Raw genomic sequence first — 25,367 nt, 5'->3', positions numbered from 1 at the left:
ACGTCTCAATTTTGGAGTATAAGGCGCCGCACAGGTTTTTTGGGAAATCATTAGACGGGTGTTGGCTGGCCATACCGGTTTCCTCAATGTCAGTAAGACATTCTGGTACATGCATCTGCATTAGAAGAACACCTGGACCGCCTGAAAGCGTCATTCTAACGCCTAATGCACAACGTCTCACACTTCACACAGAGAAATTTGCTTTAATTCAGAAGGAGGTAGCATTCTTTGGCTATAGACTTTCTTTAGGAGGGAGATATGCCAGATCCCACAAAAGTCCAGGACATCCAAACAGTTCCAGTACCCACCAGTGTCACTAGCGTGCACAGTTTCCTAGGGATGGTTACCTACAGTGGGCAATTCATCCAAAATCTAACTGCTCTCACTACCCGCCTTAGGGAGCTGCCCAAAGCCAATACTGTATTGAGCTGGGGACCCGCCCAAGAAGAGGCATTTCAGGTGACCAAGAAAGCGCTGTCGACAGATACTACATTGGCTTCTTTTGATCCCAGCCTTGAATCACAGCTGTCTGTAGACGCAAGTTCCATTGGTCTTGGGGCTGTACTGCCGCAGAAATAAACCAATGGCGAGTGGGCTCCAGTAGTGTATGCTAGTCGTGCTTTGATGGAAACAGAGCAACAATAGTCTCACATTAAGAAGGAGGCCACTGTGGTACACTAGGGCGGTCGCCACCTTCACCTGTACCTCTACGGTCAACTATTTCTTGTCCAAATGGGCCACTAACCGCGAGAAATGGATTCTCCAATTGCAGGCCTACTGTTTCTCAGTGGTATATCGACTTGGTGCCCAGAATCCTGCAGATTATTTATCCAGACATGCTAGGCCAGTCGCAGTGTAAGAGGGGGTTAATGCTGAGGAAATCAAAGAATATGTCCACCACATAGTGGAATGGTCTACACTGTTGCCACTCTCAATGGAAAACATTGTTTGGACTACGGACAGTGATGAATGTCTCCAGTTAGACATCTCTGCAGTGGCTTCGGCAACTGGCACTCTCTACGTCAAAAATCATCTCATTGCAAGGAGGAAGCAAAATTAACATTTGAGTCTTAACACAATGTTCGGCTGGAACTAGCGGTGAACCCAAAGGATGTTTGATGAAAGGCCTCTGCTTGGTGATTCGATAAGTTTGCAACAAAAGGTGGTTGACCTTGCCTACACTGCTTATCAAGGGATCGTCAGAACTAAATCCAGATTGAGGCGCAAGGTATGGTTCCCCAGTCACGAAGATCTAGTTGAACAGACAGTAATACAGTGCCCGTTGTGCCAAGCTGCGAGTTCTGCAGAGCTGTCGGCACCCATTATCACAGAGTCCATTCCCCGTTCCCGTGGTACCGGGCCAGTGCTGGTTTTGGAAGTTTGCTAGATGGCAGACACATGCTAGTTGTTATTGATGATTTTACAAAGCACCCAGAGGTGGAGATCGTCGAGTCAACAACAGCCAGCCAGACAACACCATGATTGGAAAAGGTCATTGTCACTCATGGTTTGTAGGCAAAATCCAAACTGACACAGGCCATCTGTTCTCCAGTCACAAATGTTCTGGGTATTTATCATCAGAAAATCACACACTTTTGGCATCAAGCTAATGGAGAGGCAGAACAATTCATGCAGATAATAAATACATTTCTCCAGATCATCATAACCAATGGACAGAACACTGATTGTGCTCTCTACGCCTGCTTGAGGAAATACAGTCTCAAATCAAATGCCACCACCAAGGTGAGCCCCAGAGCTCTCCGTATGAATCAAGCATTAGGTGTCACCATCCCACAGGTAGTGGAGCCATCAAAGCTGAGAAATCAAGTAGCTGAAGTATCACGTCAACTTGAGATGCAAAACGATCAAGTCTCCCATTCAACACGTGCCAGGAGGAGAGTCCTCCGGTTCGGCAATAGGAAACTAGTCAGAAATACGACATCTTGTTACATTTCAAGGTGGACCCCTGGACAGTGATCTCTGTAAAAAGGACCATGGTAACGGCCCAGAGACTAGGCAAAACAGTCACTAGAAACATACCCTTTTTCAAGTTCAACAAGCAACCCGCCAACTGGCAAGATGATCACCTGAAGTTGCCCCAAGAGGAGGAAGTGGAATACGAAGGGGAGTATTTGCAGTCAGAGAGTCCAAAGATCCCAGTTCCATAGCCCCCGCTAATGTCCTCGACAGCAACGGGGGGGAGCATCTGCTGCCCGAGGTGTTGTCTGGTCTCAGCAATGGTTCCTTAGGGGACAGTTGAAACCTGTCTGCAGGGCCAGAGGCTCGCTTGATGCTAAGAGAACCAGAGAGTGAAAGTCCCAAGACGCTCGGTAATGACAGATACCACCTCAGGTTGTGCTGAGTAAAGTAATCCGTTTTGAGAGACTTTGTAATAGAATAAGCCAGTTTATGAGCGTGTATTACGGCTCACTTTTTTTTTTCTTCTCTCTCTCCCTCTCATCAATTCCACTTTACAGTGATTAAACCATGCCATGCATGCTTGTATTCATTTACAGGTTTCACAAAAATACTGGCAGAGTGTGATAACTAGTGAAGCAGCTATTATCCATCTTGGTTCTCATTCGACTCTGGACAGCTACCTGGGTTATGCAAGGCTTAATCCCATTTCCTTAAGAAAGCACTAGACAAAATCCATATTTCAATGGAACGGGTAAACATCTATCTAATAATGGGTTCCTGTTGTTTTACACTTACAGAAAAGACTGTTGGCCGAGTAGACCGACGAACCTATGCATCTATATTTGACCTATAGTCACAGGTTTGAATCTTATCAGGTCCATTCAGCCTTGCATCCTTCAGAAGTCAATATAAGAAGTACCGAATATGCTACTTACCAGTATGCATCTGTTCTTGGCATGTAGGGCTGCTGACATTCATATCTGTGCATGGATCGCCGCCTAGTGTTGGGTCCGGATGATTGCACATTGTTGTCCTGGAAGAGTCTTTGAAGTATCACGAGATAGGCGGCTCCTCCCCTGGACTACAATGTGCATGGGCATCCTCTCCATCCTCAGATTTTCTGTTTTTCACCATTGTGGCAGAGATGGAGTGTAGTACAGTAAGTGATGACCATGCTAAGAGTAATTCTGAGTGCTGCAGCCGCTACAGGCGCCGGGGAGGAGGGCGGGCGATATAAATGTCAGCAGCCCTACATGCCAAGAACAGATGCATACTGGTAAGTAGCATATTCGGTTCGAGGCATGTGGGCTGCTGAATTCATATCTGTGCATAGAATATATAGCAGTCCCTCTATTAGCGGCGGCTGCCCGTGCCAGCTGCAGCAGTCTGAAAAAGTGTTTTTAGAACAGCCTGCCCTACAGCTGCCTGCTGTTTGGAGTGAACATCTACACAGTAGTGTTTTGTAAATGTGTGTATGGTAGACCATGTGGCAGCTCTACAGATTTCCTCTAAAGGAATGTTTCCAAGGAAAGCCATGGATGCCCCCAACTTTCGTGTTGAGTGGGCTCTTGGGGAACCGTTAATGTGCGCTTAGCCTTCTGACAGCAAATCTGTATGCACTTAACGATCCACCTGGCTATACCTGCTTTTGAAATGGGGTTGCCTTTGTGTTGTGGTGAAAAGGCAACAAACAGTTGTTTTGTCTTCCTGAAATCTTTTGTCCTATCTATGTAGTACATTAGAGCTCGCTTGACGTCTAGTGTGTGGAGCATTCTCTCTGCCACTGAACGTGGATTCTGGAAGAACACTGGCAGTTCTATAGTTTGATTCATATGGAACTGTGAAACCACTTTAGGCAGAAACTTAGGGTTAGTGCGTAGTACCACCCTGTTGGAGTGAATCTGTATGAATGGCTCCTGTATACTTAGTGCCTGAAGTTCACTAAGTCATCGTAGCGATGTGATTGCTATTAGGAAAGCCACTTTCCACGTCATGAATTGTATCTCGCATGAGTGTAGAGGCTCAAAAGGTGGTCCCATCAGTCTGGTAAAGACCACATTCAGGTTCCATACCGGTGCCGGTGGGTGTCTGGGAGGAATAACTTGTTTGAGTCCCTCCAGAAAAGCTTTGATGGCAGGCACTCTGAAAAGTGAGAGATACTGCCTGTTTTGGAGATAATTGTGGTATTGTGGTATTGTGGTATACTTATATAGCGCAACCTGTCACCACCAAGGGCATCCTGGCGCTTTGACCCATGATCCAGCAAAAGCAGTAGCTCAACCTGTCCTAGGAAAGAGGTAAGTTTTCAGCGCCTTTCTAGATAAGCTGCTATTGCGGATAAATGTACACGAATGGAAGCATAGGCCAGATTGCATTTGTATAGATGTAACAGATAACAGATGATGTTGTGAGTAGATGCATCTAGCGGATTAATGTCGTTGTGGGCACAATAAATGACAAACCGCTTCCATTTCGCCGCATAACATGCTCTAGTGGTGGGCTTTCTTGCCTCCCTTATGATATCCATACAGTCAGGAGGCAGGTTGAGGCAGCCAAATTCTAAGACCTCAGGAGCCAGATCGCCAGGTTGAGCTGTTGCGGATCTGGATGCTGAATGTCGCCATGGCTCTGCGTCAAAAGCCTGGGCGTGAGGTGCAGCCTTTGATGCGGTACCACGGAGAGTTCTAGAAACGTGGTGTACCATGGTTGGCGTGCCCACGTCGGAGCAACCAGGATGAGAGTCATCGAGTGTTGCTTGAGTTTGCGTGCCACTAGCGGTATTAGCGGTGCTGGGGGAAAAGCGTACGCAAATATGCCTGGCCAGTTCATCCATATCGCATTTCCCTGCGACTGTGGGTGTGGGAACCTGGCGGCAAAGCTTTGGCATTTTGCGTTTTCCCTTGTGGAGAACAGGTGGATGACCCCACTGCTGGAAGTACGGTCGGAGTACTGATGAATGTATCTCCCACTCGTGCATCTGGTGGCTGTGCCTGCTGAGCAGGTCCACCATCTGATTGTCCTTACCTGGGAGGTGTTATACCATGAGGAAGATGTTTCTCTGAATGGCCCACTTCCACATGCTCTGAGCCAGATGAGACAACTGTGGAGAGTGTGTACCTCCCTGCTTCTGTATGTAGTACATGGCCGTCATGTTGTCCGTCCGGATCAACATTACCTTGTTGCACAAATGTACTTTGAATGCTTTCATTGCCATGAAGATAGCCATCAGTTCCAGAAGGTTGATGTGCATCTTCTTCTGCTGTGCTGTCCATAGTCCCTGCACTGTGTAGTGGAGTACATGAGCTCCCCATCCCTGGAGAGATGCGTCCGTCGTCAGTATAATCTGTGGCACAGGCTGTTTGAACGGTCAGCCCCTGCAAATGTTTTGTGGGTTCCACCAATGCAGAGAGTTGTATGCGCGACCGGTCACCAACACTAGGTCTTTCAATTGTCCGTGAGCCTGATTCCACTGACGTGCCAAGCACTCCTGAAGCGGACGCATGTGTAGTCTCGCGTGCAGGACTATGAAGATGCAGGAGGCATCATGCCTATCAACTGCATGAACACTCGTGATGGAAGTGAGTGTTGTGGTTTGAATTTCCATATCAGCAATTGCATGCTGTTGATCCTCACTGAATTTGGCTGTGCTTTGGCTGCCAGAGTGTCTATTGTCGCGCCCAAGTACTGCCGTACGTGGTCGGGCTGAAGGTGGGACTTTGGATAATTCAGTGAAAACCCCAGATCGTGAAGAAGGTGAATAGTGTGGGACATGTGGGTGGCACATTGCTGGGCCGACTTTGCTTGGATAAGCCAGTCGTCCAGATAAGGGTAGACGTGAACGTTCTGTCTCCGTAGGTGTGCAGCCACTGTCGCCAGGCACTTGGTAAACACCCTGGGTGCTGTCGTCACTCTGAAAGGGAGGACCTTGAACTGATAATGCTGATCCTGAATGGTACATCTGAGATATTTTCTGTGTGACGGGTGTAGCGAGGAAAGATCTAGTGTTGCGAGGAAATTTCCCTGACTGAGTAACGGTAGAACCTGCTGTAATGTGAGCATGTGAAAGTGTTCTGACAGGATGTACCGATTTAGGGGCCTGAGGTCCAGTATGGGTCTGAGGGACGCATCCTTTTTTGGGATCAAGAAGTACAGCGAGTACACCCCTGTACCTCTTTGTTCCACAGGCATGAGCTCTATGGCTCCTTTTTGCAGCATGCTGACTACCTCCTGCTGCAATAACTGTATATGCTCTGCGGACAAAGGACGGTGTCTTGGGGGTATGTTGGGTGGAGTGGATGTTAACTCCAGACAATAACCGTACTGGATAAGCTGCCTCACCCACCGGTCTGTAGTGAGGGATTTCCAGACCGGCAGGAACTTTTGTAGTCTCCCCCCGACCGGTGCTATATGGTCAGGGGGTAGTGACAAGACGTCACTGTTTCTTACGTACGTACGGAAATCGTGCCGTCCGTAGGAACGGTCACCAGTTTAAGACTTACACGTAGAACCGAGAATTTCCACCGTCCTTAACCAATACTGCTCGAGTCGTGACACCGACCACAGTACAGACCATTGTGAAAGCGAGTATACACGAAGTTCCAGGCAAACCCGATCTTGGGGTCCTGGAGGTAGTCTGCCCACCACATCCCTCCGTCCTGAGGAAGACCCGTTTTGTAAGGGTTACTTTCCCTACCCAATCCAGGGTCGAAACGTAGACTACTCATTCCAACCGTACAAGCTTCTACCCCTAAGCAAGATTAATACAGCTACAATAGGAGCCTGGTTTTGGAATTTGTTTGACTTATTGCTGTCTTTTGTGGCCCCACGATGGGGAACCACGTGGAATAATGTTTTTACTAAACTTAAAGAATTGAATTTAATTGTTTGTTAAGAACAAGTACACTTTTTTTTGTGGCTCCGCGATGGGGAACCACGTGGAATAATGTTTTTACTAAACTTAAAGAATTGAATTTAATTGTTTGTTAAGAACAATTACACTTTTTTGCACTTTTTCACCGAAATCCCTTCACAGCACTATCACTTCCCTTCGCGTTGTGCATGTGGGCACACAAATGCTACCAAAAATATTGAAAAAATTGTTATGCATAACCTAGTTTATGGTTGCTGTGTACCTTGTGAATAAAAACATCGTACGATCTGATCTTTTACCTCTTTCGATTATTCACACCTATTTTCTTTCTAATTCTGTCCCCGCTTTTCAGTCTGGGACCGCTTTAGATACAACAGTTTGCTACCCAGGTCCCTGTGACTTTGTTTGGGTTAACCCTTTTCATAACACACTGTTTGTTAGTGGCGGAGGATCAGGAGTTGTCGTTTCCACAACCTCTGCCCTTGGTGCTGTTTCCACGATAGCCACCCCTATTGTTCTTGTTGTAGGTGGTCTGCGTGCCTCCTTTATTGTATTGTGTCTGCTGGGACACCTGGCCTCTGGAAGCTCCTCTATTGTTGGAGCGATGAAAAGAACCACCCCTGAACTGCTGCGACTGTGGAGCCCCCATAGACTTTGCAGTCTCTGTGTCCTTTTGAATTTTCTCTAAGGAGGTGTCCACTTCTGGGCCAAACAAGTAATCAGGGTTAACTGGCTGATTGAGTATGGTGGTTTGTATCTCAGGCTTGAAGCCGGAGATTCTCAGCCAGGCGTGTCTTCGTAAAATAACGCTTGTATTAATAGCCCTTGCTGCAGTGTCTGCTGCGTCCAGCGCACACTTAATAGATGCATTGGATATAAGTTTCCCTTCTTGTATTAGCATCTCTGCTGCCTCCTTATACTCATCTGGCAAATGTTGTAACAGGGTCTCAAGTGTATCATAATGAGCCCTGTCATATCTGGCTAAGAGTGCCTGTGTGTTGGAGATTCGCCAGACATTGGCTGCTTGAGCTGCCACCCTTTTCCCTGATGCTTCTAGCACTTTAGATTCCTTGTCAGGGGGAGGAGCATCACCTGTGGTCTGCAAGTTCACTCTTTTACGAGCATTTGAAACAACCAGAGAGTCCAATGGCAACTGTCACCTGATATACGTAGGGTCCACAGGTGCTGTTTTTTTTTTTTTCACTCTTGCCCTTGTGGTCTCCTTAAAGATGTCTCCAGCGTGTTTCAGGACACCTTTAAGCATGGGTAGAATTTTGGCAGTTCTCTCTGAGGTCGAGAAGGTGTTAAACAAAAAATCCTCTTCAGTAGGGTCAGCATGGAGTTGGACATCGTGATTTTTTGCTGCCCTCTCAATACGTGCGTTAAACGCAGCCGTGTCTTCTGTAGGTGAGGTTTTAACAGCATTGGTATGACTGTCAGGGGCATTTTGTGGCTCCCCTGGGTCAACAGTGTCTGCCCAGGGTTCAGTGTGGTCTTCTGGATCAGTGTCTACAGGATAACTGTAATCCTCATTGTCACCATCCCCTACATCCACATCGGAATGTGTGGGTGAAAAAGGAGCAGGTTCTTGTCCATATTGTTGTAGAGGTTCAAAAAGAAGAGGTAATGTTGCAGAATCCCTCTTAATGGAATTTTATACGACTCCATAGGCTGTTCTGGGGCGATCTTTCGCTTGAAAATGGAAAGTCTACCAGTCTCAGCGTCAATGAATTGCCTCGACTGATCTTCCTGCAGAGGCTGTCGATGCTTGGTGGCCCCTTCCGTAGTTGTAGGCTTTGGCCCCATGGACACCTTCTTGGCCGCTCCGATGGCCGTCTTAGGGGCGAACGCCTTAGGTGCCACTGGCGGCGGCAGTGTAAACTTAATCGGTGCCGACGACTTTGGCAGTATACTGACTGTCTTTGGGGGTTGAGTGGCCTTCGGTCCGACAGCAATCGCCTTCTCCTTAATGCGTTGCAGCGAGTCAGACACCTGCTTCGAAAAAGAGGCGGATGGTTGTGTTGACTCGACTGGGTCCTTAGAGCCACTGCTAGTTGTGGACTCGAGGTCTTTACTGCCCTTTGCTTTGTCGAGTCAACGTTTAGGATCGAGAACGTTCTGAGTTTCGAGTCCCTTGTTTGTGTCTACGGTCTTAGGCGCCGACTTCTTTGGGTCGATGTCCTTGACCTTTTTCTTCGGTGCCCCAGCTTTCGGCTCGACACCCTTTAGCGACCTCCCCGGGTTGATAACACCTTTCTGTTTCGTCGGTGCCGATGGTTCAGAAGCCTTCGATCCGACCAAAGTAATGTGTACTTTCGGTTTCGATTTCGTTTCCTTTGCTTTCGGTTTTGCAGACACCGATGTTTTTGGTTTAGATTTTGATCGATCAACCGATGGCTCGTTGGAAATGTCCGTAGCCGGGCCTTGAGGCGAGGCTGTAGACTATGCGTTTGATCTTGGGTAAGGCCATGTGGCGATCTCTCGACCTGAGCCTTATAGAGTGTTTTAGTCTCGGCCCCCCGTACCAACGGTTGGGCCTAGCTCCTCGCTCGAGCTATCTTCTACGGCCCCAAAGGCCTCATCGTCGTCTCCTACCTCGTCGACGACGTCTTCATTATCGACCATTTCCACATCTGCGTTGTAACTGGAGTCGATCTCTGATGCAGGATCAGACAGGTTCTCTTGAACTTCCTGCTCGACTTCCTCATCTTCCTCGGCATCGAAGATGTTCACCGGGTCAGGTGCCGTCTGCTGGGCCTCCTTCCGCGCCGCGCGTCGAAGGCGAATTGTTTTCTTGGAGCGGAACCGAGAACAAGCCATACAGCTGGCTTCATCGTGATCCGGAGACAGGCACTTGTTGCACACCGGGTGGACATCGATGTGAGGATACTTGGAGTTGCAAACGGGACATCTCTTGAACGGGCTCCGTTCCATAATGTATCGTCGGTAAGGCCTCTGGCGTCGACCGGGCCTTTAGTGCTGAAAAGCCACGCGGCTCTTCTTGATGTCCAGCTCGAGGATAGAGCTGGAACAAGTACTGGTCACCGATCGCAAAGACAATACCGACGATAACTAAAGGCCTTTTGGCCAAAAATAAAGTTTTTTATCGATTCCGAACTTGAGTTAACAAATATACATCCGAACCCAATGGCGGAAAAAAACGATCTGAGGATGGAGAGGATGCCCATGCGCACTGTAGTCCAGGGGAGGAGCCACCTATCTTGTGATACTTCGAAGACTCTTCCAAGACAACAATGTGCAATCATCTGGACCCAACACTAGGCGGCGATCTATGCACAGATATGAATTCAGCAGCCCACATGCCTCGAACCATCAAGTTACTTAGTGCCAAGTTGCCCCAATGGATACATGTAAGTTTATCTAAAAACCAGGCAAACGTTTGTTACTTGCCAAATAGATACATGAGCGCATAAATGCAGAGCACAGGAAAAATTAACCTAAATCAGCATTGTAGAAATTGGGCAAACGCACATTACTGTGTCGTTAGAGAGACGCTTTGTGGGAAATCGAAAAGTAGGCAAAACGAGTATTACTATTATAACATTGCACAAAAGCGCACTATACTTTACAACTGTATTGCGTGAGATCATTTATACAGAGCGCATATTATAGGTGCATTGTGGAAACTGGTCAAGGTAATTACTCCCTCATTATATAAACTAGGTAGCATCGTATAACCTGGTCAACTGGGTTTAACAATGTCACAAGCGTGTGGGACCTGCTGCGAGGAATTAGTGCTGAACGTGCACTAGACGTAAAATATATTTTAAGATCTGGATCAAGCAGCTTAGAACATCCATTTGTCATTGGTATGGTGAGCAGATTTGCTACTAAAATTAGAAACTGCCACAAATATATGCAAATAAATTGCTCAGGGGTGTAACCGTTTTGAAATCATGCTGTACAGCTAATTCAATTTAAGTAAGAAATACATTTTAAAGACCATTTAAACTGATTAAAGTCAAGGCTGTACTCCAAAACTGCACAACAGTAAGCCTTACATTTTCAAATAGCCAGCAGAAAGGCACCCTTTCATTGCTGGTAGTCCTCTTTTAAAGTAAAGTTCTGGAGCGTAATTTTCCTTTAAGTTGATAATAATGAAACCCTTTGATTTTTGCTACCTCAAACATTTTAAAAAGGCAGCTTGCTACAAAATAGCTTTAGGACATTTTAGTACCATGTTATTTTTCTGAGTGGTTTAATCAATACTGTATTTGTAACAACATTTTCGGTATTGAGAAACATTATAGTATAAATAACTGATGTCTAAGGTGTCATCTGAACAGTTTCAGATAGATTTTTGGATAGCAACAAAAAAGCATGGATCAAGTCAATTGCTCTGCCGTTTGAAACAGCACACATGCCCACGTTTCCACTACCCAAAAGAACATTCTAATTCTATGTCAGCACCGGAGGCTCAGATTATACTTTTCTTTTCCTTATTTTATTGCTCAGCAGCCTTAAGAGAACAAGTAACAACAAAGGACTACAAATCCCATGAGTCTTTGTAATGTTCACAAAAATACCATAGAGGCAGTCCAATATAAACAACAAACGATAGCACTTGCTCTTTCTTCGCTGCTCAGCAGCCAGATAATTGTCTTTCTTTGATCTTGTTTATTCCTTTGGGGGTCTGTTTTGGGAAGCAGTAAAATCCCGGAAGCATGCACCACAAAGAGGAACTTCATCCAGGACAGAATCCTCTCCAACTCCCGCAACTCGGAGGAACTCTTCAACATCATACAAGAATTCACCAAACCTCACAGCGAAACTTAAGATGCCCCCCTCCCAGGACCTCTGCAACAAGCTCTGCTCCTACTTCCATCACAAGATCAAGTCCTTCCACAACAACTTTAACAAACAGAAACAAGGCACCAACACTAAACCTATCTCCAGCAACACCAGCCAGCCTACCCTCACCGCCTGGACCCCTCTCACAGAAGACAGCGCCAAGACCATGAAGAGTATACTCTCAGTGGGCCCCCACAGACCCCCTGCCCACCACACCTTCCACAGAGCAGCTGCCGCCATAGCACCCAAACTACGACGAACCATCAACTCCACCTTCAAAACCGTCACGTTCCCCGATTAATAGAAACACACAGATGTTAAGGCCCTCCTCAAGAAGACCTCCGCAGACCCGGCGGACCTCAAGAACTACAGACCTATCTCTGGCCTCCGCTTCGCAGCCAAAGTCACTGAGAAGATCGTCAACATACAGCTCATAAACTTTATAGAAGCTAACACGATCCTGGACTCCTTCCAATCCAGATTCCGCAGCAACCACAGCACAGAGACTGCCCTCCTAGCCACCACAGACTTCTTCCGCACTCTCCTCAACCAGCCTTGTTCTGCCCACCTCGCCCTGGCTGAAACCTCACGCATCCTCAGAGCCAGAACAGGAGGGAGAGTCTGCTCCTTCATCGCAGTCAAGACCTGGAAAGAACTCCCCCCTCAGCATCAGACAATCCCCCAATCTGCAAGCATTCAGAAAGAACCTCATGACCTGGCTCTTTGGATGACAGGGAGATGCACAAACCCCCCCCCCCGCCCCTCACCCTCACCCTAGTGACTTGAGACCCTCATGGATGAGTAGCACACTTCACAAATCCCTGATTGATTGATTGAGACTTAAAGTGTGGTTTTTGCTTGTTGTATATTCCTGCTTTTGCCACACGGGTGAGCGCCTTGTCAGCTGCTGCCATCTGTGTCCCTGGAGGGCTCTCGGCAGGGGCTTGTGGTCGCGCTGACGGGCGTGTGGCCCGTTGGGCATTTCTTTGCATTGAGTGATTCGATGGCACTCGGGTTTCTGTATAGACGCTTTATGTCTCTCTTTGGTGGAGCGCTTTGATCGTGCTCTAGAGTGACGGCCACTCAGGTCTTGGGGCAGGGCTTTCCCGGCGGTCGGCTCCCTCCTGAACGCATTGTGGTGCACTGGCGACCTCGATAAAGGGCACGGTGCGCACGCGCCAATAGGTGGAGGGAGGGGGACATTCCAGCCACATTCTTGGCATGCCTCGGCTCCCGTCCGAATGGGTGTGGGACAGTTTCCTGCCTGAGGCGAACCGTTAGATCCTCATGCGCCTGACGGGAGATTGAGGTTGCCCTTTCTCGCCTTGCATCCTTGATCTTAGTGGCTCCAGCACAGTGGTTCTCCCACGGAGAAATAATTAACTGTTCCCCTTTTTATTTTAGTATTCACAGACAAGCCTTGGCTCATCCAATGACCTCCAAAGAGCTGTAGTGTTAATCTGTCTGGGGCACTTTGGGGGCACGACACCTGTGCTATCAAGTTGGGTAAGAGTTAATCTTGACCCTCTTTACTATGGCAGGTGAATTTAATTCATGGGAACCCGCGGAGGAGCACTTTATTCTCCCCATTCACATGGGTCTGGTGGATGCGATGATGCATCCATGGAGAAGGCGGTATCCTCTTCCCTAGAAGCCTTGAGTCGCCGTATAATTGAGCTCACGGTTCGGCGCAGGGTGGTCATCTCTACTGAGGGAGACTGGAGGGAACCCATGGCTGGTGCAAAAGGGCCCTCAAAGGGCAAAGGCAAGGCCAAGGCTCTGAGGGCTGCTGCCTCTCCAGATGCTTTTGAGAGTCGCCTGGATCCTAGAGAGGTACTCGAAGATTCCCAGCTAGAAGGGACCCCTGAAGATGATTCATGCTCTCATGGAGGGGCAGATGACGGTACCGGGGAGGACACGGACATCCCAGATGGGGACTCAAACGAAGAGCCTGGTCCGAGCAGACCCTGGCGACTGGAAGGTGGCGCAAAAAAAAAAACAGCTAGATGTACTTCAAACCTAGGACTCTGCAGATATCTTGAGTATGCTGAACCCAGAGGACATATATCATCCCCGCTCTGCGGACTGGATACCGGAACCCTTCATGGCGTCTTATGTGGCTAGCTAAATTCAAAACCAGATAGACCTTGAGGGCCATGGCCACCTGAGGAAAGTGTCTCCACGACTAGCCCTGCCATATAAAGTGGCTTGCTCCCCAAAAAATGGCACCAGAATGGCCACCTTTATCAGCATGTTTATCAAAGATCCTAAGAAGGGTATTGACTGCTCTTGGCGGTCCTGCCAAGATAAGGTCTTGGATGTGCTGGGGCTACTTACTAAGATCTTAGACATGGCAGAGGATATCAAAGAGACAGGCCATTTGATAGATCCCCCAATCCTATTGGGATGAGCTCAGCTGGCCCTATGTTTCCTTGGCAATGCGACTTGCGCATTATCTACTGAGCATGGACGCTCACTATTGATCAAGATGGAGCCCAGACTAGGCGAGCTGGCCTCTACCGAGAAGGGGCCCATAGCAAACTGTGGTCTCTTTGGAGATCCGTTTATAAGAATCGTCTCGCTGTGTGAATATCTTCTCCTCCCTGGACAAGGCAGAGCAATCAATAAAAAAAGTGTTCAGCCAGCAAATTCTTTTTGGGGGGGAAAGGTGGCAGAAGAACTAGGGGCGCTCCTCCGGCCGTTCTTTCAACACCAACCCCCACAAGTCCCAGAACAGGAGAACCATGCAGTGGCAGGACCAATGGATGTTCGGAGGGTTTTACCCGTCGAGAGGCCGCTGCAAAGGACACGGGGGGAAGGCAACCCCTGATGAGCCAACAAGTAACCTGGTGGACCCACCAGTAAGGACTACCTCTTTGTTCCTACCAGTGGTGGTGGGAAGATTGCAGTGGTTCCGACACAACTGGGCTACAATTACAGGGGATGCTTGGGTTTTACAAATAGTGATGGGCTTCCATATAGAGTTCCATGGGACTCCTCACCAATTTTCTTTCCCAAGACCTCTAGTTTTCTCCCACAAGATTGTGCAGGTGGTAGACAGATACAAGACGTCCTGCGAAAAGGGGCCATTGTGCGCACAACCTTACATCCCGAAGGTTTCCTGAGCAATATCTTCCTTGTCGAAAAGAAGGACAAGGGGTTCAGGCTAGAGATCACCCTCCGAGACTTCAACCAGTGGATGGTGTATTGCCACTTCAAAATGGAAGGCATTCATCTTGTCCGATATGTGCTACTGCCAAATGATTGGTTACTTTGGCTCGATCTGAAAGACGCCTATCTTACGTTACCGGTATTTCCACCCCAGAGACGTTTTCTGCAGTTTCAATGAGGCTGGCTCATTTAAGAGTTCACTTGTCTGCCGTTCGGACTGTAATTGGTTCCTTGGTGCTTCACCAGGTGCTGAGGCCAGCAATGGAATGGCTCCGGGATCGAGGCATGCACCGCATAGTATACCTGAATGACATTCTTTTGATGCACCAGGTGGACTGCACCTTGATTTCTTAACTCCGACTGACTCAGAATCTTCTTCAGAATCTGGGTTTCATCCTGAAAGACCAGAAAAAAGTTTAAGTGCCGGCACAACGAATGACTTTCTTGGGCTTCGAGGTCGACATGGTAAAGCAGTGCCTTAGATTGCCCCAACAGAAGATGTGTTTGATTCACAGGGAACTGAGGCGTACCCTAGGAAGACAGAAGTTCTCGCTACGCCACTTAGTTTGGACTGTCGGTCTGTTGTCATCTTCGACACATGTAGGGCCATTACAGGGCCCTACAGCATCTAAAGACACAGCACTTGCATCGTGGCCTCATGTAAACACAGGAGACGGAGCTTCACTGGTGGCTCGAGCATATGCAGGCCTGGAATGGAAGGGCCATTTTCAGATCAGCCCCAGATCTGGTGATCGAACCAGATGCCAGTTAACAGGGCTGGGGCGCCCGCTGTGAAGATCTTACTACAGGCGGGCATTGGTCCGAGCATGAGCAATCGCTACACATCAACTGCTTACAGATTCTGCCCGGATCCTTCGCAATTCGAAGTCCGGCACCCGACAAGGTCTCCTGCGCCATCCTATTGAAGATGGACAATATCTCTGCAGTGAGATATATCAACCGGATATGGGGCACGGGGTCCAAACTCCTGGCAGATTTGGCTAAAACTACTGCCAAAACAGATTATCTGTTTCAGTGGAGTACCTTCCAGGATTAATCAACCGGACGGTGGACTGGCACTCCAGACATCTACAGGATTACCTTGCCTGGAAGCTGGATCCGGCTATCTTTCAGAGCCTGATGACCTGGTAGGTTCATGCCAGGTGTACCTCTTTGCGTCACGCCTCAACTGCCAGATTCCCCGATTTTTCAGCTGGCGTCCGGATCCCCTAGCAGAGGCAACAGATGCCTTCCTGCAAGACTGGAGTCTGTTTCAGGGTTATGCATTTCCACTGTTTGCCATGATACCCAGGCTCACGGCTCTGGTCCGGATACAGAAGGCAGAGGTCCTACTTGTCGGAATTAGTAGACAAGGGTTTAGCCTACCATTCGATTAATGCGAGTAGGTCGGCAATATCTGCAGGCCACATGCCCATTCAGGAGGTCCCTGTGGGGGAGCATCCTCTAGTATGTCGAATGCTGAGAGGCATGCACCCTTCCTTCCTCCTTGTGGAATGTTAATACGGTGTTCCGTTTGCTGCAGTCTTGGTGTGACAACTCTTACCTTTCCCGTAAGGATTCGACAGGTATACTAGTGATGTCCTTTTGTCTTATCTTGTGTACACGGCTATCAGAGATCTGGTTCTTGGAGGTTACGGCACAGGTGTTCACACCGGGCGGGGTATCGTTCACAGTGGCTCAACATACAAAGTCTAACACTAGAGCGGGTTACTATCCGGCTTTCCCAGGTAACCCAAAGTTCTTTGTGGTTTTCTGTCTCCGAGCGTACGAAATGATGACGGAAGAATACAGGCCTCAAGAATACAGGCCTCCAGGGGGTGTCTCAGTTTTTTCTCTTCCTCAAGAAGCCGGTCAAAGCTGTGACAGCCTCTACGATTCCCCAATGGGTGCTCCAGGAATCTGGCATTGATACAACGCCCTTCAGAGCACATTCAACAAGGGAAGCCATGGCTTCCAAAGCTTTCGCTCTTAGGGGGCGACTCGTGGACATCCTCAGAGCAGCAGATTGTTCCTCGGACCCCACCTTAAAGGCCTTCTTCTTCAAACCCATTTTAGGCATGGCTTCTGTGATAGTCAATCAGCTTTGAACTATCATAATCTGAGCCTCTGGTCCTGACATAGAATATAACATTTCCTAGCTTTCATGAAGGAATGTAGGATTTTGTAGGCCTATCTATTTCTGCCAAATTACCAATCGAGCACATCAGAAGTTCAAAATTGAGTAATGTCCATAAACACAGTATATTCTCGTAGTCCGCTTTTAATCCAAAATGTACAGTCCTGGGTAGTCAATATCCAGTTCCTCCACAGCAAATGCAGATGCCTTACAACAGTTCAATAACGATCCATTTTATGTAAACAGCATAATATCTTCAATTTTTGATACAGCCATATATTGTCAATTATGATACAGACAACACATGTTTCGTCTGTATTTTGTCATACCACAACTTCTTCAGGGCTGTCAAAAATAACCATTATGTAAAGTTCAAAGCGATATGGCCATCACAGTAGAAGCATTCCACAGAGGATGCAAGTCCACTACTGTCAAAAGACAGGCCACAGTCTACAATTCGAACGATAAGGCCGTCAGAGTTAGAAGGGTTCCAGCATGGATGAAAATCCATACACTGCACCTCAAAAACAGTAGCCAGCGAGTATGCCACTGTACTTTTGGCTATTTCTGTCAGACTATCATGCTGAAAATAAGCTGCACTTCAGGCATAGGCTTGATGGGGGAAAAAACGCAAGACCCACATTTTATTTTATTTTTTTTATCTAGGAACATATGAATGTGAAGGCTCTGTATTTAACTGTGTTTTAATAAGCAATGCAGTGGAGGTGATTTCTTTTGAATACAATGTTTTTGAAATTTCACATTAGGAATGCATTTTCAAATTTGTTTGCATAAGCTTTACAGTGCTGATCCGTAACCAAGGAACTTGTGGGCTTTTTAAAATTATTAAAAAGAGAAAATCAACAAATCCAACTAGAGCGTATTCTAATTCGGTGTATTACTTTTACATATGCAATATGCTTTAACACTCTCAAGGAAAGGCTCTTTCTTGTTTATCGTATGATAAGAGTATAACAAATTCTGTATCTCTCGCTCACTGCCACCACCTTGAGTTTAGCAACGGGCATTGCAAATGCTGGAAAAATAGAAAGTTTTACCTTTCTTTCCCTTAGTAGCTGCTTATAGCCACTTGCACCAAGTGATAAGAGAGTAATTAGAACATCCAATGAAGGGGAAGCAGATGCTCGCCCTGAAATAAAAATACACATATTAAGTGAGTAAAATCACATTTACAGTAAAGTTGCGTACTGCACTTATAGCTAGAAAATAAATATATTTACCTGGATACATTTTGCTAATCGCTTGTATAAACTCATCATTAAAACCAGCAATAATAGCGCCACCAACTGGAACCATGAAGTTCTTGTCCAAGCTCTGAACAAAAGCGTCAATTCTGCCCAATCGAGCACCCTACAACAGAAATATAATGTATAGTCATGGCAACAGAAGTTTAAAACAAGACAAGATTCTTTTACATTCCTACAAAAGCATTTGTTATAATAGACATTTTCCTCTTCCAACAACGTTTTGCCTTCACAGCCAATAACTGGGTAGCAGTTGTCTAGTCCAGGACAGAAAGCCATGGAAGTGTCTAGGTCACAGTAACCACAGATGACTGCCAACCAGAGCTGATGATAAACAAAGAGGAGTTCAAGCGTGACGCAACGTCCTCCCACAGGTGTTACTTACTCATCACTTCCCCTGAAGTGAACACTGTAGAACAACTGAAATGCACGCAGGAGAATGTAAACATGCTCAGTACCATTCAGTTACCTTCAATATGGAATCAAGCTTATGAGAAAGTGCCTGTTAATTTACCTTTCTATAAGGAACAATTTAACAAACTGATCACTCACCACATGGCTCCGGTACTGGCAGCTCCAACTTGCCCTTAAATAACGAAATACTAGAAGAAGACCCCACAGCACCCTTACCCTGTCTGCAAACAGACCATCTCCTCCGCCTGCACCCGAGCTGGCTAAAGAGAAAGGCCGGTAGATGTGTCATCTAGAGGACAAGGACCCTAGGATGGAAAGTATCCATCACTACTGATACATCCACACCCATGGGCAGATTCCAGAGCATCCAAATATTTGAACAGATGGGAGGCAGCAAACAGCATTACATGAACCCAGCAATCTAGCTACATAGAATCTTCAGCAATGTGACTGAGATGGGATCAGAACTGGAGAGGGTACCCCTGGCATTATGAATTGGAGAGGATACCCATGGCATTATGTCTACAATCGTAAAGCAGAGTAAAGAATAAGGACACTTTGTAAATATTTAGAGAAATGCACCAAGTAATAGGAAACTAAAGTACTGTATTTATATGTGTGGTCTCAACAATGGCTGATTGAACATGTGCAATTTGAAAACTTTAAGACTGACAATGGAATCTATGTTGTATTATCCAAGTCTGACTTTTAGCAGTTGGAGTCACTTTTTGAATTTATAATGCTGTTGTGTTTCATTAGCCAATCAATTGTTATTTGTAATATTATATTGAGATTGTATATAGGCAGGGAGTCTATGATGAGAGGTAACAATTCCCTTGGATTACTGATGTTTGTTCATTTAAATGTTGATTTATTATGGTTGGTTTTGTATTTCATTCCTATCTAGTCTTTGCAACAAAGTTTTACTAACCTTTTGGTGTATATGAGATATTTTAAGTGACGTACGTTTTAATATTGTTTTTTCAGCCCTGATGAAGTCCATGTTGGACGAAACACGTTGGCTGGGCTGATGCATTTGACTACAAATAAAGAATAATTGAAACTAAGAAATCTCAAGACTCCTTGCACTCCATTTTTCCATGTATTTTGTGGATCCCATAACATTTTGAATAATTTGGGGTGGGGGGGTGAGAAGTTGTTTAATTACATGCTTTTGCATAATTAATGAAGGAATTACGTTTAATTGTATGCTGCTTATCAGAACCTGCTTGCTTTATTACCATATACACATTACATCTCCAAATTATCTAATCAAATGCTACTACAATACCTCTAGTTAGCGCATACAGTGTTCTACTGCGGATTTGCTCACACCTGAAGCATTAATTCTAGTTTTTAATTTGTTTCCCTACATGGATGTTCCCTCCTCCCTTATCTTCATGCCAACAGGTGCAAGCAAACACTGCAATACAACACTGAATATAAACTGCCTTTGTCATAGCGGATGGCTATAAAAAATGAGACAACAGCATATCATCAAGCTGCACCGCAGCATTAAACAAGTTGCAAATACTACAGCCAAGGATAACAGATTTTCCGAAACCACCAGAGGTTCTATTCCCCCATAAACCACTCTCTCTGTAGCCATGTACCAGTCCATGCTGCAACACAAACTACCAATATCACGGGGAGTGCGATGCCCCTCCTTAAGGCAGAGTCACAACACACAACCACCAGTCCCAACCCCACAGTTCTCTGACATCTAGATGTAGCCAGTTGGTCCCCATCCAAAAAAGTACTAACTACTTGAAATTGAAAGGAGTTATCGTCTACTTTTTAGAGTAAAGCCCCTAATGTCTCCCAGACAAGTCAATCTGAAACATTCCCACATCATATGGACAAAGGTGTCTTCTCCATTCCCTTTGACTGTGTTGCTTCACTGACCACCACCAGGTGCAATCCAAAACATATAAACTACAGTCTATGCAATAGCTTAATCTGTATCAGCCTAAAACTGAACTTATCAACACTTCTCTAGGATGTAGTAGTGCCTTCTTCCATTTTGTGTCATCCAGTGGACCAGGTACTTCAGTAATTTGGATTTCAAAGGGCCCAAGTTGTCTTCAGAGTTTTTCATAATTGTCTTAAAAATTATAGAGATTGTCCGGACTAATACGACCCTCATGTCAAGAGGCGAGAAGTTAAGGTATGTCAGACCAGAGGAATACACAAGGTCATGAGCTGCAGGACATAGCTGTAATTACTTGTAGTAGGCTGACCAGCTCAAGCTGTGATCAATTTTAATTGGGTAAATTACCATTCTCAACCAAGTCAAACACCTTTGAGATTCTGATTAGATTCCTCTTCTTGAATCCTTCTTCTCAAGAGTGACTGCAAGGAGCATGCCACATTCATAGAGGGGTATCCAGTTTCCAGCTGACCACTATTCATGCCACCATCAAAACCACATTACCTTACCTGTTGCAGCATCTCTATGTGATTGTCAACATATTTGTGCCTGTAATCTTCTGGCATTCTGGTAAGACCTCCCCACTTCCAAGAAGCAAGTGTAGGTGGGATTGAGCACGCATCACCATTCCATCTGATCTCAGGGCACATGACAGTCATTAATCGCGGGTAGCTGAGAAGTTGAACGACAGCGTCTGAAGTGAGTTTGTGCAACCTCATCGTTGAATAGTGCCTCCTGTGCTAGTATTAGGCATGAAAAAATGGGATGGCTCATCTAACCCCTCCGAAACTAGGGCATCAATACATATTCCAATGATTATAACAGGGATAGGTAAATACCTTATGACTCATTGGCCAACAATCCTTTACCCATTGTTGGACTGCCTATAATAGGCATATACTTCCCTTAAATATTATTTTAAATACCCCAAGTATCTGAAAGTTTATTTTTTCCCCCAAGAGTTTCCCAAGCACTTGTTAATCAATTCCATTTGTGCATGATTTTATAACAAACGTGTCTACTGACAAGGCCACAAAACTGATTGGCCGAAAATGGTTGACATTTCCCCAGAGGGACAACTTTATGAAATATGGATTAATTGTTCACTTAAAACACTCTGGCACCAAAAAGCATTATTCAGGCCTTGGTGCTACCTCTTGGTGCTAATTTAGCGGCGTAGCAAGGCATGTGTCAAACCTTTGTTTTAAATTTTGTAACACACGGACCGGACTTCTATAACTGTACCAAAACCATGAATTATGTAAACACATGTAATGAAATCATGCACATAAGAAATTACTCAATAGGTGGTTGAGTTATGTATTCTGAGATATATTTGGAGAGCAATAGCCCCACAAAAGATATCTAAATATCAAATGTGTTTTAATAAATGATTTGGGGGATTCAATATAGCGTTTGTCACATACCAGAGGAAGCTGGGCAGCTCCACTATTTTGAACAGGACTGCACAATACAGTAATGAGTGGAGCAGTTTCTTGCCATGTGGTGCCTCCTCCTAGAACATTACACCAGCAGCACATCCAGGTTGCATTCTTGGAAACTAGCTTCTGTCTTTGTGTTTACCATCCCCAGTAATTTAAATTCAGTTCTCACCTGCTTGAAAGGACAGGTCAAATTTTCCAGATACTGAGTAGCAACAGAAATGATGCATCACATTGTATTTCAAATTAGAGTGGCTGCCATCTATGTTGAATCTGCAATAAGCCTGGGGATGGTGTACCACGCATTAGCCATTGTAAAGTTGTATGACATCTGCAGACAAGGAGATTTCCATTGTTGACTCCACCTCACCAGCATACCCTAACAAATCCAACACGTCAAGTGCTTCAAACCAAGTCAAAAAGCAATAGGGACAGGAGTAAACCCTGCCTAAATGCTTCAGTACAAGATGAAACTGATTTTAGAGCTCTCCATTCACCTTCGGTTTTGGTACTAGTTTAGTAAACATTCAATCAGGCCTAAAAACTGCTATTCCTGAACCGGACATTACAGTGTATCATCAATCTGTCAGATACAGTGAGCAAGCAGCCTGTTTGCCAATATTTTCACAAATACCTCGACCTAAATTGTAAGCAATGTGATGGGCATGTTGGAAGGTGCAATTCTATGTCAGGACTGGAGGCGAGGATTATGCCTTCTTTCTCCACTTTATTCAACAGCAGCGAAGATATCAAAGACTACATTTCCCATGGTTCCACAGGGACATGTAGTCCAACACAAAAAAAAACAGAAACACCTGGCAGCAACCAATAACATGTTCAGACTCAATATTCAATCAGGGCACTGAAAGCCCTCACATAGTCCCTCCACAGTGTCTCTTCCTCCTCTTTCTTCGCTGCTGTGCAGCAAGATAACTACCCCTCAGGCTTTTCCTTTGTGGTAGCTGGTTAAGGGGGTTTGCTATGTCTTTTAAGCAAAGAGCTGCTTTTGTTTGTTAATGTATGGCTTCGCGCTGTGTTAATTGATGGTAGCTTCACGCTGCGTTACTGCTTTGTGGCATTGGTTATGGTGATTTAGCTTCACGCTGTGTTAAACACTTCCCGACAGGATTTGCGCTTCGGTTTTAGTGCCGGGTATTTCTTTGTTACCACGTTTGGTTTTTTCTCCCTCTCCCGCAGCGAGGATCCCGCGGGGAGAGGTGGGGCCGCGGCTACGGGTTTTCCCGTACCTACGCGGCGCATGCTGGCAATTGCTCCCTGGTCCTCCCGCCCTTAGAGGGCGCGGGTGTGGAGACGGGCGCTCCGCGTCGTTTGATCTCTCTTCAGAGAGGCTCAAACGTCGCACGCGCGTCAGTTGGGAGCCCCGGCTGAAGGAGAACGCCTGTGCGGTGTATCAGCGGTATTTCAAAGCGTTTACCGTGATCCTTGTGCCCCACGCTCTGTCCCTAGGTTTTGTGTGCTATCGGGGCAGAGCTTGTATTTGCAGCAAATAGCGGTCACGCCTGTTTGGTCTGTTTTGAGGTGCACAAGTGTAAAAAATAAAAAAAGGACATTACCCAGCCGTTTGCCCTGTTCAAAGAAGGGTGATTAAAATCAGTTTGCCAGTTGTCCCAGGGCTTGGACCCATTGATTGGCGGACCTCCGCTACCTAAACGTGTTGGCTGCCACTCAGTCTTTGCTAAGCCTTCTGTAGGCCAGGGTGCCCACCCGCTTAATTGCTGCCTCATGGAGTACTATGATGATTACCAGGCAGAGGAAGAAGACCCCCTCGCTGACATGCCCTGGGGGGATGCCTTTTACGAGGCAGTGGATACCTCCATTTATAGGGCGGTTGACCAGGCAATTTCCCCTCTAGAGGATAGGTCGACACGCCAAATTGACCAGGCTTTTGCAAAGCTTTCCCAACAGATTGCTCCTAACCCCTCCCAGGCTTCTGCTCCTTCCACCCAGGACCCCCTTGGTTCCCCTCCGCCTAAGCGTTCCCGTGAGACGGGCGTGGATGGGGATGCCTTTGACCGCCTTCGGCAGGCCTTTATGGCCAGTAGACCAAATGCCCTCAGCCCCCTCGATTCCAGGACCATCTCCCTCTCCCAGTCAAGTTCCTCCAACCCCAGCCCCTCAAGCCGTTCCAGGGACATCCCATGAGCCCCCAAGCACAGCGGATATGTTGGATCCCAACGACATAGTCCACCCGCGGTCCTCGGACCTGGCGGATTCAGAAGCGGGCGCGGACGCCCAAGGGGCCTGTTTGGCGAGCCCTTCGTGAAGGAGCTCGGTACATTTGTGAATACTTTCACATCTCTTGACCGTGCTCAAATGGACAATTAAGAAGGTGTTTCCCCGTGTTTTTTGCGGGCCGGCCGAGGACTGGGCCGCTCGGCCGGTCGCCAACAACAACGCCAGATGAACCAGAAAGGCGCCGGAAACTACCAGGATCAATCCAGGTTTGGAAATTTTTACCCCACACGAGGAAAAAGGGGTAAAGGAAGAGGATACCGTGGAGGAGCTGCAGCTCTAGCCCATGAGGTCTCCCTTCTTCCCCACAATTCATAGGAGGGAAGTTGGCACAATGTTTTCAAGTGTGGCTTACAATCACGAGCGATGCATGGGTTCTGCAAACCGTGAGGGGTTTCCACATAGAGTTCGAGGGGCAGACAGTGCAAAGTTCCTTGCTGTGCCCTATCCAGTTCTCCGCGCAAGACAGCCTTCTGGTGGACGAGGAGGTTTCCTCTCTCCTCCGCAAAGGCGCCATTGCACGCACCTCTCGGCATCCCCGTGGGTTCGTGAACAACATTTTCTTGTTCGACAAGGCCGTTGGGGGGAAGAGACCGGTGATAAACCTTTCCAACTTCAACCAATGGCTTGTTTATCGCCACTTCAAGATGGAAGGGATCCATCTTCTCAGAGACGTCCTCGGGCCTTTCGATTGGATGGTTCACTTGGACCTCAAGGACGCCTACCTAGTGGTTCCTATTTTTCCTCCCCATCGGCGTTTTCTTCAGTTCCTCTGGGGTCCAAACACTTACGAGTTCACTTCTCTCCCTTTCGGCCTCTCGTCGGCACCTTGGTGCTTCACCAAAGTGCTCAAGCCGGCGGTGGAGTTTTTGCGGTCCAGAGGTGTCAGAATGATCGTGTACCTCAACGATCTTCTCTTGATGGCGGCTTGTCAATGCCGTCTGTCGCAGCATCTGCAGATGGCGGTTTCACTCCTGCAGGACCTCGGGTTTGTGATCAATGAGGAAAAATTTCTGTTACAACCGACCCAGAACATTACATTCTTGGGATTCGTCATAGACTCCACGGTATCCACGCTCAGTCTTCCAAGCAGGAAGGTGACCAAAATACGTCACGAGTTGCGGCGGATTCTGTCCAGACCCCAGATCTCCCT

General features: G+C 46.8%; 1 protein-coding gene across 1 annotated transcript in view; it reads right to left on the bottom strand.

Moving 5' to 3' along the window:
• SEPSECS (Sep (O-phosphoserine) tRNA:Sec (selenocysteine) tRNA synthase) overlaps positions 1 to 25,367 on the bottom strand; it is a 270,729-nt gene that overhangs the window by 104,767 nt on the left and 140,595 nt on the right. Inside the window, exons 7-8 of the mRNA XM_086964015.1 lie at positions 18,152 to 18,281; positions 17,969 to 18,060 (exon numbers count right to left, since the gene is read on the bottom strand). Coding sequence (XP_086820141.1) covers positions 17,969 to 18,060; positions 18,152 to 18,281 — 222 coding nt within the window. The remainder of the gene's footprint in view (positions 1 to 17,968; positions 18,061 to 18,151; positions 18,282 to 25,367) is intronic.

The sequence above is a fragment of the Lissotriton vulgaris genome, chromosome 3_2 (genome assembly GCF_964263255.1).
Source record: "Lissotriton vulgaris chromosome 3_2, aLisVul1.2, whole genome shotgun sequence".
Taxonomy (NCBI): Eukaryota; Metazoa; Chordata; class Amphibia; order Caudata; family Salamandridae; genus Lissotriton; species Lissotriton vulgaris.
Note: the sequence above shows the minus strand (reverse complement) of the source record. Positions and strands in the feature narration are given on the sequence as shown.